Raw genomic sequence first — 19,188 nt, 5'->3', positions numbered from 1 at the left:
GGAAGGAAGGATAATGTCCTGCGTTCTATGGAACATAGAAACCACTTTCGGTAAGAAGGAAGGGTCTGGCTTAATGAGCACCCTGTCATCTAGGATGTTAGTGTAAGGTGGCGAAGAAGAAAAAGCCGAGATTTCACCGACCCTCCTGGCTGAGGTGATTGGCACAAGAAAAGAGGTTTTGAAGGACAAGACTTATGGGTAATTCTTGTAGTGGCTCAAAAGGAGGCTCCGTGAGACTAGTGAGGACCAAGTTGAGGTCCCGGGGGGGGGGGGGGGGGGGGGGGGAATGAAGGGCCAGATATAGGTCTAAGTCTGCTGATGGCTTTAAAAAAAATCTTCGGACCCAGGTGTGGTTAGCGATGGAGGAATCAAAGAAGGCACTTAGAGCGGATACCTGTACCTTAAGAGTACTCGGCCTCAGATTCTTTTCATGACCGGCTTGCAGAAAATCTAAGATCTTACACATAGGCGGGGGATTTAAAGGATTCACCGGATCCTTGGCAAACTTCTGGAAGGTGTTCCAAATTCTGAGATAAATGGAAGAGGTGATTTCCTTTCTGCAGGATAGGAAAGTGGAAACTACTTTCTGGGAGAGTCCTCTTTTCTAGGATTTCCCCCTCAAGAGCCATGCTGTTAAGTGTAACTGCCTCACGCTCGGATGGTTGACAGGTCCTTGAGACAGAAGATCTTGCCTCTCCGGGAGAATCCAAGGGTCTGTCAGGGATAGCTTCCTCAACCAGGTTCTTCTGGGCCAGAATGGAGCAATTAGGATCACTGTCGTTCGTTCTTGTCTCAACTTTTGGAGGAATCTTGGAAGAAGTCTCAACGGAGGAAAGGTGTAGAGGAGCTGGTTCGGCCAATGGAGGGAGAAGGCATCTATTCCCGTTGGTGAATCTCTCGCGCTGAGGGAAAAGAAAAGACGACATTTTCTGTTTTCTCTGGTAGCAAATAAGTCCAGATGTGGGCGATCCCAAAGTTGAATTATTTGATCGAAGACCATTTGATTCAGACACCATTCCCCCTGGTCTAGTATGTTTCTGCTTAAGAAATCTGCCACATTGTTTTCCGTACCCCTTAGATGTACTGCCATAAGGGATGGAACACAAGGAATTATAAGGTAAAAAATGTCTGCTGCCAACTGCATAAGATTTTCTGATTTGGTTCCTCCTTGTCTATTCAAATAGGAGACAACTGTGACGTTGTCAGAAAAAACCTTTATAGCTTTTCCCTGAAGTAGTGGAAGAAACTCTTAAGGCGAGAAAAAAACGCTCTCAGTTCCCTCATGTTTTGAGAGTCTAGACTTTGGTCTCTTTTCCAAACGGCTTGCCTTTAAGTACCCTTGGCAACAGGCCCCCCAGCCGAAAGGACTTGCGTCGGTGGTAACAAAATTCTGTTGGTTCCAAGGGAGCCCCTGGGACAGGTTTACAGGATTCAGCCACCAGCGAAGAGACTGAATCACCTGGGGGGTGAGTGTGAGGGGTGTATCTAATGAGCGGAGGGTACCCTGCCATTCCTTCAGGATTTGCCACTGCAGGGGTCTGGAGTGAAGTTGGCTCCAGCTGACCGCTGGTATAGTGGAAGTCATTCTGCCCAAGAGCGCCATTGCTTGTCTGATAGTAGGGTTTTTGGTAGACAAGCAATGGAGCTTGTATTTTTGTATTCTTCGAGTCCAGAATCATTCCAAGAAAGACACGAACTTGGGAAGGTATTAGATGTGATTTTTCCCAATTTATTTGCCAGCCGAGAACTTCTAGGATCTGCACTACTTCTTTGAGGTGTAACTCGAGAAGGAATTCTGACTCCGCTACTACCAAGAGATCGTCTAGGTAAGGAATTACTAGAATGTCTCTTTCTCTTATATGAGCCATGACTTTTGTGAATAGTCTGGGAGCCTGAGAAATCCCAAAGGGAAGGGCTGTATATTGTAGGTGATGAATGTGACCTCCTATTGAAAAAGCGACAGACATTTTTGACAGTCTACCTGAATAGGGATGTGATAGTATGCATCTCTTATGTCTATTGCAGCCATGAAACAGCCGCCGAAAAGATGTTTTAAAACTGACTGGATCGACTCCATTCTGAATTTTTTGTAAGAGAGGGACTGATTTAGATCTTTTAAATTTATAATAGTTCTGAATGTTCCATCTGGTTTGGGGACCAGAAAAAGGGAAGAGTAGAAGCCCCTGCCTTTCTCCGCCTTTGGCACCGGGATTAGAACAGTTTTTCGACGTAAAGATGCAATCTCCTGTTGTAAAGCTAGATTCTTTTCAGAATTTCCTAGGAAATGTGTAATTTTGAATCTGTCCTGTGGGTGAGAGACAAACTCTAGGCAAAAACATTCCCTTATGACGCTTAAAATCCAGGGGCTTGAGGAGATTTTTTCCCAAGCGTGAAGGAAGTCAGTAAGTCTGGCACCAACGGGAGAGAAACAATCATTGCTGAGAGGGTTTAGAGGCTGAGGAAGATTGGGAACTGAACAGGAAGCCCTTGCCTTTCCTATTCTTGTTGTCTGCTCTAAAGTCTTTTTTCTGGCCCCTATAAAAATCCTTGTTTTTGCGAAAAAAACACTTTCTTGGGCGGTCTGGAGACAGGGAATCCTTTTTTATTGTCTGAAGCCTTATCCAAAAGGTGGTCCAAGACAGACCCAAAAAGATAATCGCCCTGACAAGGAATTGTGCAAAGCTTATTTTCCTGTCGTCTCCTGACCACCCTTTGAGCCAAATAGCTCACCTGGTTGAATTAGAAAGTGCAGCTGACCTAGCATTTAATTTTAATGCATCCACTGAGGCGTCAGAAATAAAGTTTACCGCTTTAAGTATAGTGGGAAAAACAGCTAATAATTGATCTCTCAGGGTTTTATTCTGAATGTTAGATTCTAATTCTTCTAACCATAACTTTAGCGACCTAGCAGTGGATGTGGCCGCAATATTCGGTTTAAAAGCTTGAGCTGAGGTCTCCCAAACCTTTTTTAAGCAAACTTCCGGTCGCTTATCCATAGTGTCTTTAAGAGTACCCAAGTCCTCAAACAGTACAGCCGATTTTGTTTTAGATCTTTGCAACAGGTGCATCCAACTTAGGAGGCCTGTCCCAATTAACTGAGTCCGCCTCATCAAAAGGATACTTCCTTTTCACGTTTTTAGGGACAAAAATTTATCAGGTTTTTTCCATTCCTTCTGTATAAAAAAAATTATATTCTCATTCACGGGAAAAACTCTGGATTTTTTTCTGCCCTAGGTTGCCAAACATGATATCCTGAACGGATTTCGGTGTCTCTGGATTCGTCTACCTTCATGGTAGAACGGACTGCTTTTAGTAAAGCTTCTGTATCATACGGGGAAAAAAGTGGTCTGCCAGTGGATTCTTCATCCTGGGACGAGTCTGGGCCATCTAGGATTTCCCCCATTTCACTTTCTTCTAATGGATCAGAGTCAGATTTATTAGCCATGCCTGATCTGGTTCCAAGGGAGCTCGAGGCTACAGAGGGGAGGCTCTTTTTGAAATCTTTAAAGGAATCAGAGACCTCTGTCTTCACCATCTCCCCAATACTCTGCAGAAGGGATGGGGACTCTTCCTCCACTAGTTTCTCAATGCAATGTTGACATAGCGTTTTTGACCAAGAGGGTGCAAGTTTCTTTTTACAGACGGCACATTCTTTCCCACTGGTTTTTGAGACCGCCTTTCTAGGCCCCTCTTTTATAGTCTAAAAGGCAAGACAAAGGGAAAGGAGATTTAGCATGACTAAAGGAAAAAAAGTGATGGGGAATGATCCCCCTTACCCCACCAGGAGTACCGGTCTGCTCTCATGACCCCCTGCTGATCGGCGCGTTGGGCACTCTCCTCCTCCATGATGCTGTGGGATAGAGTGATTCCCAGGATCCAAAATCCGGCTTCCTATAAGGCTGGCTGGGCTGCTACTGACAGCGCGCCTCCTGTGGGTCAAAATTCCCTCGGTCGGCTCCTGCTGGAGCTATCTGCGGCCTTAAGTAGGTGACCCCACTCCAAACGATTCTCAGGGGACCTGCAGCCTAAAGCTTTTTCGCTCTCCACGAACCGTCCTCTGTCTAGGACAGGAAACAGGAACTGGTGGTCTTGGGGCCATGCTCCTCCTTATGAGCTCTCCACGTAAGTTCCTGTTTCCTGTCCTGGATGGAGGCGGTCTCTCAAGGGTGCTGTCATGGGCATAAGGGAAATGGTGAATCACGCAGTTTTTATTTTTCTGTTATGATGTTTACCGCATAGGAGATATTTTTGGGATATTTTAATAGTTTGGACTTTTCGGACGTGGCAATATGTAATATGTTTCGTTATTTATTGTTTATATATTTTATATGTGAAATTGGGAAAGGGGATGATTTAAACTTAATATTGGTGTATTTTTTTGTCCCTTGTCCTATTCACCCTAATAGAGCTCTATTAGGGTGAATAGGACTTTAATACAGTCTCTGCTGCACTGTGCTTTGTGCACACAGCATCAGGGAGCTTACCATTGCAGCCAAGGCTTCAGTAGCATCCTGGCTGCAATGTTGACCGACTGGAGCCCCACAATTTCACTGCTGGGGCTCCGATTGGAAGATGCCACTGCACCACCAATGAGGAGCGGTGGTGGGGGGACCCTGTGGCCACTGCCAGCAATGATTATAATACTGGTGGGGTTGGGGCACGCACTGCTCAACCAAAAGATTATAATTTATAATATTGGGGTTGGGGGGCGCACTACACCAATTATTTTAATACTGGGGTTGAGGGGGGAGGGAACACTGCGCCACCAATGCATACAAGTAACCTTTTAATACAAAAGTAGGCGGCGGGTGCCAGCGGCAGTATCACATACCCGGCCTCTATGCCAAGGCGCTGCGATCCCTGTCAATTAACCCCTCAGGCTCGGTATCTTCATTGGTGGCAGCAGCAGCTGTGTCACAATGAAAAGGGAGGGATTCCCTCCTTCTCCACTGTGCTGCCGAAGAGAAAATGGCACGCACTGAGCAGCAGCACGTGCCATGTTCTCTGATACTAGGCTGCTCAGTAGCGCACCCAGTGCAACCCTAATTGATCAGGCTCAGCGCAGAAGCCTGCTCCATAGAATCTCTTTTGCATAACATCGTTCATGTATGGAATTATGCGTTCAGGGGTTAAAGGTGACCACACAATTTTCTTTTGCAGGTAAATCTGCAATAAAATCTGCTTGTGTTAAATGCAAATTTTTTAAAAAATGTTAGTACCGACAGACATGGATTCCACTCACTGCAATGAATTAAGCTCACATTGAAGCAAAATGCATATTTTAGGAATAAGGGGTGCGTTGAGTACCCCATCAAAATTGAGCTATAGCAAACGGTCTGTCGGTTCCATAGACCCACCAACATGCAATCTACAACTCTTTTCAGAAAGGGGACCCTGCCCCAAAATTCTGCTGAAGCAAGCCAATAGATGGTGTAAACGTTAAATAGACAGTGTAATGATGTGCAAGATTTAAATAGCTGTACTAAAAAAAAAAATCAGATGATTTTCAATATGCAGAGACATCTATGCCTATGCAAGACACAGACATGGTATGCACTGGAAACAATAGTCTCCAATGGTTTCCAGGTCCATGACACATGGACCAGAATAGGGCAACCCTAAATTTCTCAGAAGAGGCACTTAGTCTGCATGGAAAAACAGAGGTGTGAACTGCACTACTGACTTGTATGGGTACATGTGCATTTTGCGTACACAGATAAAAATTTGATGTAATATATGCCCAGCTGAATCAAGTCTAACAAAGTACAAAACGTTAAAGTTAAAATAATAGATTTATCAGGTTGGATTTTAGGTAAAACCTTGACTTTTGGTGTCAACAGATTTTGGAACTGATAACTATAGTAGGATGTTAATTTTAGTTTTATTTTGGAAAGATTCAAAAACCACAGTGATTTATAATGTTTTTATTACTAATTTAAAAAAAAAAACATATCCAAATGAAGAAAGAAAGAAAAAATGCTTTTCGTGAAAGAACAATAACAAACCAACAAGTTTCGATGAGCACATACATTGGTTTGGAAGTATGACAGATCACTTATAAGATAAAAATACAATATAACAAAAAATATTTAGCAAATCAGAGTAGGATACAGGGTCAGGATACACAACTTCTAGAAAAGCTGGTAGAAGAAACATACAGCTGTATTAAAGCACTGCATTCTAGTAGTTCAGGGATCAGCAACATTCGGCACCCCAGCTGCTGTGAGTGGGTGCTCTTCTAACTCCCATAGAAGTGAATGAGGCATCCTGGGAGTTGTAGTTTCTAAACCGCTGGAGTGCCGAAAGGTCTGTAGTAGTATCTTAGAATTCATGAATTAGGCTACTTTCACACTTGTGGCAGAGTGATCCGGCAAGCAGTTCCGTCAAAAGTGATCCAGCAAAACGTATGCCAACTGATGGCATTTGTATGGCCTCAGGCACACGACCATGGTGTGTTTTGCGGTCCACAAATCGCGGATCCGCAAAACATGGATGGCGTCCGTGCGCGTTCCACAAATTTGCGGAACGGCACGGACAGCCTTTAATATAAATGCCTATTCTTGTCCACAAAGCGTGGACAAGAATAGGACAATGTTATATATCATTTTTTCCCAGGCCACGGAACGGAGCAACGGATGCGGACAGCACACAGAGTGCTGTCCGCATCTTTTGCGGCCCCCATGCGGACCAAAACAACGGCCGTGTGCATGAGGCCTAAGACTGATCAGAATCAGTCAGAAAAATGCATTGAAATGCTGGATCAGTCTTTCCGGTGTCATCCGGCAAAACGGACCCGGCATTTATTTCACCTTTTTTCTGGTCTGCTCAGAAGGACAGATCCAGCATTCAGGTATGATCCGGCACTAATACATTCCTATGGGGAAAAAAATGCCAGATTCGGCATTCGGGCAAGTCTTCAGATTTTTTGGGCCAGAGATAAAACCATAGCATGCTGCGGTTTTATCTTTTGCCTGATCAGTCAAAATGACTGAACTGAAGACAACCTAAACGGATTACTCTCCATTCAGAATGCACCTGATCAATTATTTTCCGGCATTGACCCCTTTTGACGGAAATCCGTGCTGGAAAAGAAAAACGCTGTGAAAGTACCCTTAAAGGTTCTGCAGAAGAGCATACACTCTAATAGATCAGCTATCCAACACAGACATTACAAACATATGACACAAGCCCTAAGCATGTTACACAAACTATGTCAATGGTATGGTTTCATCATATTAGCAATGTCCAAACTGTCACATCAAAGACTGTAAAAACGTAGACTCCTATCCATGCCTGTAGATGCCAGAAACTTTGCATTTTGACCAAATGCCAGACCTGTTGTAAGTGCACTGTGATCTGTAAAGAGAGGTCAAATTTTTAAAAATTAGTGATCAAGGAATACACTTTACATCATTCTAATTGTATGAGTAAGTACATTTGAACTGTGAGAGAATACTACAACCTTGAAGACTGCCTGCTCATTACATGCAGCAATAGCTTGTTCTCATACAGCTGCATTGTTTTTGAGTAGTAGAGTGCCGTTTAGACAATCTACTGTTTAGAAACTAATTTCAGTGTCCGCATGAACGATTGTTTCACCAGATTAACAAGCGTTTCGCTCGTTCAACGGGTGATCTGCCGCACGTTTAGGGTGATGGCACACAGTGCAGTTATGACATGCATTCAGGATGAAGTTTTAAATTCAGCCAGTTTAGCAGCCTCATTAAACCCTGATGTTCTGCATAGTGGATATGATTTAACTCATTTCAGCTAGCTACAATAAAAAACTGCACCTAGAATACATGTCAGAACTGCACTGTGTGCCACCACCCTTAGATGGGCAGATTATTGGGAACGGATACTGGTATAAAAAAAAATTGATACTGGGCTGCGCAGTCTAGTATCACAGAACATGAGTGCGCTGCTGTTAGCGCGCCATGTTCCCTCAGCATCACAGGGGAGAAGGAGTCACTCTCTCCTTCCCCCCGTGCCACACTGCCAATGAGGACAGAGAGGGGTGGGCACTCTGCTCCACCAATGATAATTAACGTCAAATACAAGAGGAGGTGCCCAGCCTATGACAGGAAGCTGGGAGGGGTGCTTCACCCGAGGGGGTTAACTGCTGCTGATCGCACCTCCCTGTCAAATATACTGCCGCCGACACACCCGCCTCCTGTATTAAACGTTAATTATTGGTGGCGCAGTGCGTCCTCCCCAGTATTAAAAACATTGGTGGCGCAGTGCGCCATCCCCCCACCAGTGCTCCAGACTAAAAAAAATTATAATACCTAGTAGCCATTGGCTCCTGAACTGAAAAATGTAGTCGCCAAATTGAAACCGAATCAAAATTTTGGTATCGTGATAACACTATACCGATCGGCGTAGGGTTGTTTCGATACCAATTTTGATTCGCTTTTGTCACCATAAAAAAGTATTGCGATACTCCATACCGTGCAAAAAAATAAAAAACACACCAAAAAAAGCCACGTGCATTTGGCATTTTATGAAACGTTCGGCCCATAATAGAACAGTCCTATCCTATTTTTTGGGGTGACAAGGTGACAAAAAAATGGCGAATGCTCACCGCATAGGAGATATCTTTTAATAATTTAATAGTTTGGACTTTTCGGACTCAGCGCTATGTAATATGTTTATTTATTGTTTATATATTTTATATGTAAAATTGGGAAAGGGGGGGATTTAAAATGTAATATTTTTCTTTTTCGGCATATAGTTCCTTCCTTGGAGCTCTATACCAGAAAAGAACTGATCAGGTATATCCCCATGCATTCTGAATGGAGAGCAATCTGTTCAGGATGCATCAGGATGTCTTCAGTTCAGTCGATTTGACTGATCAGGCAAAAGATAAAACCGCAGCATGCTACGGTTTTATCTCCGGTGAAAAAAACCTGAAGATTTGCCTGAATGCCAGATCCGGCATTCAAAATACCGGAATGCAGGATCCGTCCTTTCGGTCTGAGCATGCGCAGACCAGTAAAAATGTGTAAAAAGATACAAGACGGATCCGTCTGTCCGCATGACAAGTGGAGAGACGATTCCCTCCTTGAAATGCATTTGTGAGATGGATCCGCATCCGGATGCCCCTCACAAATGCTTTGTCACATCCAGATCGGCGGATCCGGCAGGCAGTTCCGACGACGGAACTGCCTGCCGGATCACACTGCCGCACGTGTGAAAGTAGCCTTAGTGTTTGTGTTTATTTTTTTTTTTTACTTACTATTAGCCCCCTTAGGGGCTGGAACCCTTGTCCTATTCACCCTTAGGCCCCTTTCACATGGGTGAGATTTCTGCGCATGTTCAATGCGCGAGTTGAACGCATTGCACCCGCACTGAATCCGGACCCATTCACTTCTATGGGGCTGTGCACATGAGCGGTGATTTTCACGCATCACTTGTGCGTTGCGTGAAAAATAGCAGCATGCTCTATGTTGGGCGTTTTCATGCAACGCAGGAATCCGCAAGCAAGTGCGGATGCGGTGCGATTTTCACGCATGGTTACTAGGATGAAAGTCTATTCCCTGTGCTATTTTCCCTTATAATATGGTTATAAGGGAAAATAATAGCGTTCTTTAATACAGAATGCTTAGTAGAAGGTCAATATAATAAATATTATATACAGCCCAGTATAATAAACATAAGTGGCGCAGTGCGGCCCCCCCCCACAGCATAACAAACATTGGTGGCGCAGTGGGCAGTGCCAATGAGGGTTTAAAAAAACCAAAACTTAACTCACCTCCTCCAATTGATCGCGTAGCAGCCGCTCTCCTGTTCTTTCTTCAGGACCTGTCGTGACATCACTGTGCTCATCACATGGTACATCACATGATCCATCACCATGGTAATGGACCATGTGATTAGCTCAGTGACGTCACCACAGGTCCTGAAGAAAGAACAGGAGACCGGCAGCTACGCGATCAATTGGAGGAGGCGAGTTAATTTAAATTTTTTAACCCTCATTGGCACTTCCCACTGCGCCACCAATGCTTATTATACTGGGAGGGGCGCACTGCGCTACCAATGCTTATTATACTGGGGGTGGGGCACTGTGCCACCAATGAAGATAACTGAGCTGTTAACACAAATACAGGAGGCGGGTGCCGGCTATTTGATTTCGGCACCCACCTCCTGTATTTGTATTAACAGCTCAGTTATCTTCATTGGAGGCGCAGTGGCCACAGCCCCTCCCCTCCCCCTTCCTATTGGCGGCGGCAGCACAGGGGGGAGTGAGAGACTCCTCCACTGCGCTGCTAAGAACATCGGCGGCAGGGCAGAACTATCATCTCCTGTGCCCCGACGCTGTATTCAAATGCAGAGCTGTGGCGGCGGCTCTAGTCGCAAATGGCGACAAGACTAAAAAATCTTGTTGCCATTTGTAAATTCTAAGTCGCTTTAGCGACCACTTTGGTCACCATCTGGAGCCCTGCCCACCCCCCAGTATTAAAGTAATTGATTGCGCAGTGTGCCCCCCAACCCCCCTAGTATTAAAATTATTGGTGGCAGTGGCCACAGCGTCCAATCTTTATTAGTGGCAGTTTGTGATCGGAGCCCCAGCAGTGTAATCCTTGGGCTCCAATAAGTTACCATGGCAGCCAGGATACTACTGAAGCCCTGGCTGCCATGGTAAGCTCCCTGCTGCTTTGTGTACTATGCACAGGGCAGCAGGAAGAGTATGAAGTCCTATTCAACCTTATAAGGGGTCTATTAGGGTGAACAGGACAAGGGATTAAAGAGTAAAAAAAAAAAGAGGACAAGAGATACAAAACAACACCAAAATATTAAGTATAAATCACCCCCTTTCCCGATTTTACATCTAAAATATATAAACAATAAATAAACATCACATATTGCCAGGTCCGAAAAGTCCAAATTATTAAAATAGAAAAAAAAAAATCTCCTATGCGGTGCATAAACTGCGCGAGTCGCCATATTTTTGTGTCACCTTGTCCCCCCCCCCAAAAAAATAGGATAAGACTGTTCGATTATGGGCCGGATGTTCCATAATCGCATGCAGCTTGTTTTGTTTTATTTTTTTCGCGTGGAATCAAATGGTATCGAGTATCACAATGCTATTTTATGGTATCAAAACCGAATCAAAATTTTGGTATCGAAACAACCCTATTTGTAGGAACATTCATCCCCTACAAAAAGGGTTGTCCCCTACATTTTTTGTCCATGGGATTTCTTAACAGTTCCACATCTTCAAAGGGAAGTGAGGACTTTTTTTTACTCCTGGCGACTGGGGCATCGACTCGTGGGGTTTTATCCCAATGAACAGAGTCTAATTCGCTGAAGGGGTACTTGCGTTTAAAAAACCTGGAGACTCCCGATCTTTACTCCAGGTCTTTCCATTCATTAGCAATAAAAAAAAATACATTTTCGTGTACAGGAAAAAACTGTCTTTTTTTGTCTGCCAGTCCCCTAAACACGTGATCTTGGATAAATTTAAGTTATTTAGTTTGCTCAATATTCATTGCCGCTCTAATAGTCTTTAGTAATGAGTCAGTTTCTTCAACTGAACAGAGGGGCCTCACAGAATTATTATCAGATAAAATCTGAATCTGAGGATACTTCGCCTACATCTAAATCAAATTCAGATTCTAGAAGAGTCTCTGGAATTTGATTTTGAAGTAGCGGGAGCCTGTGGGAGGGAGGCTATCCTGGTTTCAATGGCTGAGGAAGCTTCTTTAATAATGGATCTTAGACTGTCCACTAGAGACAGTTTTCTCTGCCATTACTTTATCTGCACATTTTTAGCAGAGTGTCTTTTTGGAGTGGCCTGCTAGCTGTTTTCTGCAGATGGCACTTTTTTTTTAAAGGGAACCTGTCACCCAAAAATCGCCTATTAAGCTGTTTACAGTACCTTATAGTGCTGTATAGTCGTTTCCTGATGCACTTTTTGTTAGCTTTGCAGCATGTATGCTCCGTCAGAAATCGATGTTATATTCAGCTGCTGCCCCGTGCTTCAAGTCAGGCTTGAAGTCACGGGGGCAGCGGCCTCGGCGTCTTACATGGCCCTCTCCCCGCCCCCTGCCTCTGTGACTGACAGCCGAAATCCGATTCCGGGACCGCGCTCAACGGCCGCATGCGCAGTAAAGGGCGGCAGGAGCGCGGTCCCGGCTGCCGCGCGTACTACGCGCCGTCTTACTTTCGCCGCACTGCGCATGCGCCCGACATCCTGTATCAAACGCGCCCGCGCCCGGCATTTAAAAGGATGTCGGGCTTTTAAAGGTTGGTTCTCTACGTTGTTTCCTGTCCCTGAGAGACGGGGTAACCCTCCTGCTTAGTGCCATTAGGGAGGCGCATGGAAAAACTGGTCTGTGAGGCTAGCAAGAGGCCTACAGCAACATTAAAGGAGCACATTAAAGGAGCTGCAGGAATATCTGGCAACCCCGCTCCATTCTATCCATGCAACCTGCCCCCATCTGTGCCCCCTCAATGCTGGCTGGCTGTACCCCCACTTTCCAGCACTTCCCCCATTTGTGCCCCCTGCCCCCAATGCGGTCCCCCTGCTGTATTGATTGTGGTGGCTCCATTTCTGAGCTGCCATCAGCAGCGAGTGTCAGCTGTATGCTGACACAGTGCTGTAACCACTTAGATTCCGCAGCAGTGGCATCCATGGGGTTAATAGAGGGAGGGGGCTCCCTCTCTCATCCATCGGGGCTGCCGCACTGTGATGGCTTTGCAAAGGCGTCCGGTGTTGCCATCCACAGGACATCTGATAGTATTATACATTGCAATGCAAGAGCATTGCAAAGTATAGTACAGCCATCAGCCCCACTGGGGAAAAAAAATAAAAATGTGAAAATAATAAAAGTAAAAAAATAAAGATGCAAATTCAAAAAATAAAATTGCCCTTTCCTAAAAAAAAAACAAAAAAACACCACACATTAGGCATCACCGCATCCGTAACGACTGTCTCCATAAATATATCAGATGATCGACCCCGTCCAATAAACACCATTAAAAAAATAAAAAATTAAGACTGTCAAAAAAAAGCCATTTGTCACCTTACATCACAAAAAAGGGCAACACAGAGCAATTAAAAAGGTGCATGTTAAACAAAATGGTACCAATAAAGCAGTCACCTCAACCCGCAAAAAATTAAACCCTACATAAGAAAACCGCTAAAAAATAGCTCTCAACTTTTTTTTATTTCAAATATGCTATTATTGTGTTAAAGGGAATCTGTCACCTGCTTTTACCATTTTAAGCTGTCACCATCACATAAGCATTAGCAATGCGTCGCACAGACAGAAAGAGCGACCGGCGACATACCATGGCAGCCAGGACTTCAGTAGCGTGACTCCTGGCTGCCATGGTAACCTATCGGAGCCCCAGCATTACACTGCTGGGACTCCGATCGGAACTGCCCACTGCCACCAATGCAGAGACTGAAGAACATTCCCGGCACCTGACAGGACGCTGTGATCCGCGCGATTAACCCCTCAACTGAGGGGTTAATTGCGGCGGATCGCAGCGTGCAGTCATAGGGGCCGGAATATGGCCGGCACATGAACGCTACACGTTGGTATTCAGGCATTCATTGGTGGCGCAGGGGCCACAGTCCCTTACCTCCAGCTCCTACTCTGCTCTCATTGGTGGTCAGCGGAAGCCGCGCACAGTGGGGAGGGAGGGACTCCCTTCTCCACTAAGCCGGCTCAGGAGAACATGGTGCGCGCCGAGAGCGCGATCATATCGCGGTGCAGCGATATAGGCCATATGCACAAAATCCATATCGTGGCACAAATTTATATCGCCTACCCCTACTTCACAGTATATAACACCGCCCAGTATACAGTACCCCATAGTATGCAATACACATTATACAGCACCCCACAGTATGCAGTATAGCACCCTATAGTATACAGTAGGGTTGTTGCTGGTATCGAAATTTCGATACCCAATCGATACTTTTGTCCCGGTATCGATACGATACCGGGATTTCCATTTTTTGGATACTGGGCTGCGCAGTCTAGTATCTCAGAATGAGCATGCTGCTCTCAGCACGCTCATATTCCCTCAGCAGCACAGGGGAGAAGGAAGCAGTCTCTCCCTCCACCCTGTGCCGCTGCTGCCACAAATGATAGCAGGACTTCTCATGGGTTCGGACTTTGTTAAGTTAGCAGGCTACATAGAGTGGGGCCCAGGGATCTCCCTGCACTTATTATTCCTGGGCACTGCTCCGTTCACCCGCTGTGCCCCCATTACAGTCTCCTGCTCCGTATGCTAATTACTACTATTCGAGCAATGGGCAGGAGACATCAGCTTCTCTCCTGGGCGTTCCTTCTCCCTGGCTGTAGCGCTGTCCAATCGCAGCGCAGAGCCGTCCAATCGCAGCGCCCAGGAATAATAGGTGCAGGGAGATCCCTGGGCGCCGCTCTATGTAGTCTGCTAACTTAAAGTCCGGACCCATGAAAGGTGGTCTTTAACTTTTAATACAGGAGGCAGGTGTCGACAGCAGAATCACATAGCGGGCACCCTGCCTCTGACAGGGAGCTGTTATCAGCGGCAGTTAACCCCTCAGGTGCGGCACCTGAGGGGTGAACTGCCACTGATCTGCCAGTACCCGCCTCCTGTATTAACTCCTTAAGGACTGGGCCATTTTTAACCTTAAAGAGGTATTCTCATCTTCCCTTTTCATACTTACCTTCCTTGAGCGTGACGTTCACTTCCTGGATTCTTCTCCAGCGCGTTCAGGACATTGCGCAGCCCAGTCGGGATGCGACAGGAGAGGTGTCCGTAACCAGGGGAGACCAAAGACAACATCGGGTAAGAGGGGACTTATTTTCTAAAAAATTACGTGGGAATTGGGTAATAAAATGTATTTAGAAAAATGATCGCTGTCAAATCATTAACATATTTAACAGTGATCATTAAGATGAGAATACCCCACGGACCAGGCCATTTTTTGCAAATCTGACATGTGTCACTTTGTGGTGATAACTTTAAAACGCTTTTACTTATCCAGGACATTCTGGGATTGTTTTCTCGTCACATATTGTACTTCAGGACAGTGGTAACATTTATTAAAAAAATTCAAAATTTACCAAAGATTTGGAAAAATTTCCAAATTTCTCTACTTTTATAATAGTGAAAGAAAAAGAAAAAGAAATCAACAGCAGAGAGGTAAGAGAATAGGGACTCCTAGTACAGGCCCGAGGTTCCTGAGGCTGGGGGTCGTCTTTTTAAAGACGAGTGCCCCGACTACAGCCATTAAGGTTATCACCCAGACTAGACTAGGTCAAGTAGGGCTGAGATATAGGGACTTCTAGTAAAATCAAACTAGGCTCTTCTTATATATATATATATATATATATATATATATATATATATATATATATAGATATAGATATAGATATATATATAGATATAGATCTAGATATAGATCTAGATATATATATATATATATATAGATATATATCTATATAGATATATATCTATATATATATATATATATTAGACCGTTATATATAATAGACCGTTAAGACAGGTACAGCACCTTTAACCTGTACTATCTAAATGGTCCCCTTTTCTCCCTTCTCTAAATAGTGCAGCAGTTTCACTAAACTCAGCTGTCTCACAATTTTTTAAATAATAAAAGTTAAATCTTATAGTAAATATAACAAGGCATATTCAGTAAATAATATACAGATATTTGAGACCACTGAGATTAATTTATAGTGGGTCTAATTTTTAGACTCCTACTATAACACATGACATACTTTTATAATAGATTGTAATACCTCCAAATATTGTTATTACTTTACATTCCCCATATGTCTACTTCACGTTTGGATCATTTTGTGAACGCCATTTTATTTTTTGCGGACGTTACAAGGCTTAGAAGCAAATATTGAAATTTTTCAGATAATTTGCAAAACCCACTATTTCAGGACCAGTTCAGGTCTGAAGTCACTTTGTGAAGCTTACATAATAGAAACAACCCAAAAATTACCCCATTTTAGAAACTACACCCCTCAAGGTATTCAAAACTGATTTTACAAAACTGTTAACCCTTGAGGTGTTCCACAAGAATTAATGGAAAATAGAGATACAATTTCTAAATTTCACTTTGTCAGATTTTCCATTTGAATCAATTTTTTCCAGTTACAAAGCAAGGGTTAACAGCCAAACAAAAGTCAATATTTATGGCCCTGATTCTGTAGTTTACAGAAACACCCCATATGTAGTTGTAAACGACTGTACCTGTAGAGCAGGTTGTCACGGATGCGACAATACCAAATATGACTACTTTCTTTGGTTGTTTGTTTCATTTAAAAAAAAAAAAAAAAAAAAAAAAAAAAGCTTTTTTCGTGACTCCACATTCTGAAAGCCGTAGTTTTATTAATTTTTTTGGGCGACTGTCTTGTGTAGGGGCTCATTTTTTTTCTGGATGAGATGATGGTTTGATTGGTACTATTTTGTGATGCGTATGACTTTTTGATCGCTTGCTATTACACTTTTTGTGCTTTAAGGTGACCAAAAATATGTCAACTACTCTTACCGGTAATATGTTTTCCATGAGCCAATGACAGCACCTGTGAGAGATCCTCCCCCTTCCGGACAGGAAACAGGAACTTCCCAGATCTTTAAATTGGTCCATTGCCTTCCACCACTCAGTATTTGACAAGATTCCTGGGACCAGCAATGCACCTATATATAGTGAAACTAATAACACAAGCAAAAAAGCAAACCAGAAAAAACACTGCGCCAAATATATGCCAGGCATATATCTTCTTTGGCACAATACTGAAATATAGATTTCTCTCTATACACACACACACATACTTTATTTTTATTTTTAGGGAGGGAATTATGTAGGTGCTGTCATGGGCTCATGGAAAACATATTACCGGTAAGAGTAATTGAAGTATTTCCATTACGCCCCATGACAGCACCTGTGAGAGACTAGACTAGATAACTATTAGGGAGGGACTACAGCCTGCAGCACCTTTCTCCCAAAAGACATATCCTGCACAGATGAAAGGTCCAACCTATAGTGCTTGTAAAACGTAGCGGGGAACTCCACGTTGCTGCCCTACAGATTTGTTCAATGGTAGCGCACCCTTTTTCTGCCCAGGAAGAGGCTACTGCCCTGGTGGAATGAGCTGAAAAATCTGAAGGGACCTGACAATCTGATTGTGAATATGCCAGACCTATCGCTCTCTTGATCCATCTGGCTAAGGTACGGCTTGTAACTTTCGAGCCCCTGTTCTGACCCTGAAACTGAACAAAGAGTTGCAGGGTTTTTCTAAAGCCTTCTGACGTCTAAAGTATGAAAGGATTTTTCCCCTTCGTTCTTTGGGTCCTGACAAAAAGAAGGGAGAACCATTTCCTGAGAATTATGGAATACCGACACTACTTTGGGCAGGAATGCAGGATCCGGTGTGAATACAATTCTATCCTCCAGAATCTGAGTATATGGTGGGGAAGAGGACAAAGCGGATAGTTCTCCTACTCGTCTGGTGGATGTAATGGCCACTAAAAATACAGTCTTATAGGACAGCATCTTTAAGGGGATGTCCCCAAGAGGCTCGAACGGAGCCTTGGTTAGAGGGGATAGAACCAGGTTAAGGTCCCAAGTATGACCATCAGGAGCCACAAGTTTTACATTTACACACGAGTCACCGTATTTTTTTGCCCTACAAGATGCACCAAGATTTTAACAAAGAAAAATAAGAGAAAAAGATTTTTCATCTAATCTGAGGTCTGTCTTATTTTTCATTAGCAGAGAAAAAAATTAAAACATATTTCATCAGACCTCAGATCAGACTCCTAAATCAGATCCCCAAACCTCATCTGACCTAAAATAGGATCCCCAAACCTTATCAGACCTCCAAATCAGACCCCCAATGCTCTGAACACAAATCAGACTCCCAGTGCTCAGATCTCCTCCCCCATGCTCATATCTCCCCCTTCTCAGATCTGACCCCCCCCCATGCACAAACAATACCCCCATGCTGAAATCTGAACATCCATCCTCAGATCAGACCCCCCCCCCCCCATTTCCCTGATCAGGACACACCCCCATGCTCAGATCAGAACCTCCGATGCTTAGTTTTATAATAAGAAAAAAAAGAAAATCTCTTCCCTCTGCTGATCAGGCACTGGGCTCCTGCTCGGGCACCTGCTACTCTGCAGGTCTGACATGCTCTCCACTGTGACCTGATGGGCACAATGTCAGGTCATAGTGCGTGTCTCCACTTACTATGTTCTCACACTGTGTGCATCAGGATGTAGTGGAGAGTGAACTGGAACTGCAAAGCAGCAACAGTGCCCGAGCAGGAAAAGAGATCTGAGCATGGGGTGGAGAGTGAGCTGGTCTGACTGCTTGCCGGCTTCACAGCTAGAGCCTCACTTAATGAAGCATAGAGCTGCATGCGGCTCAAGAGCCACAGGTTGGCCACCCCTGGTCTAGAGGATCCCTTAATGAACCTTTGGACCCAAGGATGAGTAGCCAATCTAAAGTCAAATAGGGCACTCAGTGCCGAGACCTGGACCTTGAGAGGGTCTAGGCTTTTTGTTAAGGCCTTCCTATAAAAAATTGGGAGGGAAAGCATAGACTAGGCCTTTCCGCCATGTCGGTGAAAGCGCATCTGTGCCCATCGACTGATACTCCATGCTCAGAGGAAAGAAACTTTCACTTTTTGTTCTCCACCGAGCCGAACAGATCTATCGTGGGGGATCCCCATAGGGCCTCTATTTGGTGAAATACTTCCTGATTCAGACACCAATTTGCCTGACTGAATCTGTGTCTGCTGAGAAAGTCCACCTGGTGATTCTCTGAGCCTTTCAAATGAACCGCTGAAAGAGCTTTCCCCTGTATTAACAAGATGATCCTGGATGCCAGCTGCATTAGTTGAGGAGATCTTGTTCCCCCTTGCTTGTTTATATAAGCTACCACGAGGCGTTGTCCGATAGGATCCGGACATGTTTTTGAGGCAAAGATGGGAGATTTTCCTTTAATGCACACAGGACTGCTCTTAACTCCCTGGCATTTTGGGACTGAGCACTCTGGGTTTTTGACCAAGGGCCTTGGAAAAACCCCAAAACTGAATGGGCCCCTCATCCCCAAGGGCTTGCGTTGGTGATTATTATTAAGGGGTCGTGTCTCAACCACTCTGCTCCCTGACTGAGGTTCGGAATTTTTAGCCACCAAGCTAGGGA

The 19,188-nt window shown here is 44.4% G+C and overlaps 1 protein-coding gene across 1 annotated transcript in view; it reads right to left on the bottom strand.

Moving 5' to 3' along the window:
• Positions 1 to 6,667: 6,667 nt before the first annotated feature.
• Positions 6,668 to 19,188, bottom strand: part of PRPF19 (pre-mRNA processing factor 19) — a 276,098-nt gene continuing 263,577 nt past the window's right edge. The window contains exon 16 of the mRNA XM_044296948.1: positions 6,668 to 7,356. Coding sequence (XP_044152883.1) covers positions 7,259 to 7,356 — 98 coding nt within the window. The 3' untranslated portion in view covers positions 6,668 to 7,258. The remainder of the gene's footprint in view (positions 7,357 to 19,188) is intronic.

The sequence above is a fragment of the Bufo gargarizans genome, chromosome 6 (assembly GCF_014858855.1).
Source record: "Bufo gargarizans isolate SCDJY-AF-19 chromosome 6, ASM1485885v1, whole genome shotgun sequence".
Lineage (NCBI taxonomy): Eukaryota > Metazoa > Chordata > Amphibia > Anura > Bufonidae > Bufo > Bufo gargarizans.
Note: the sequence above shows the minus strand (reverse complement) of the source record. Positions and strands in the feature narration are given on the sequence as shown.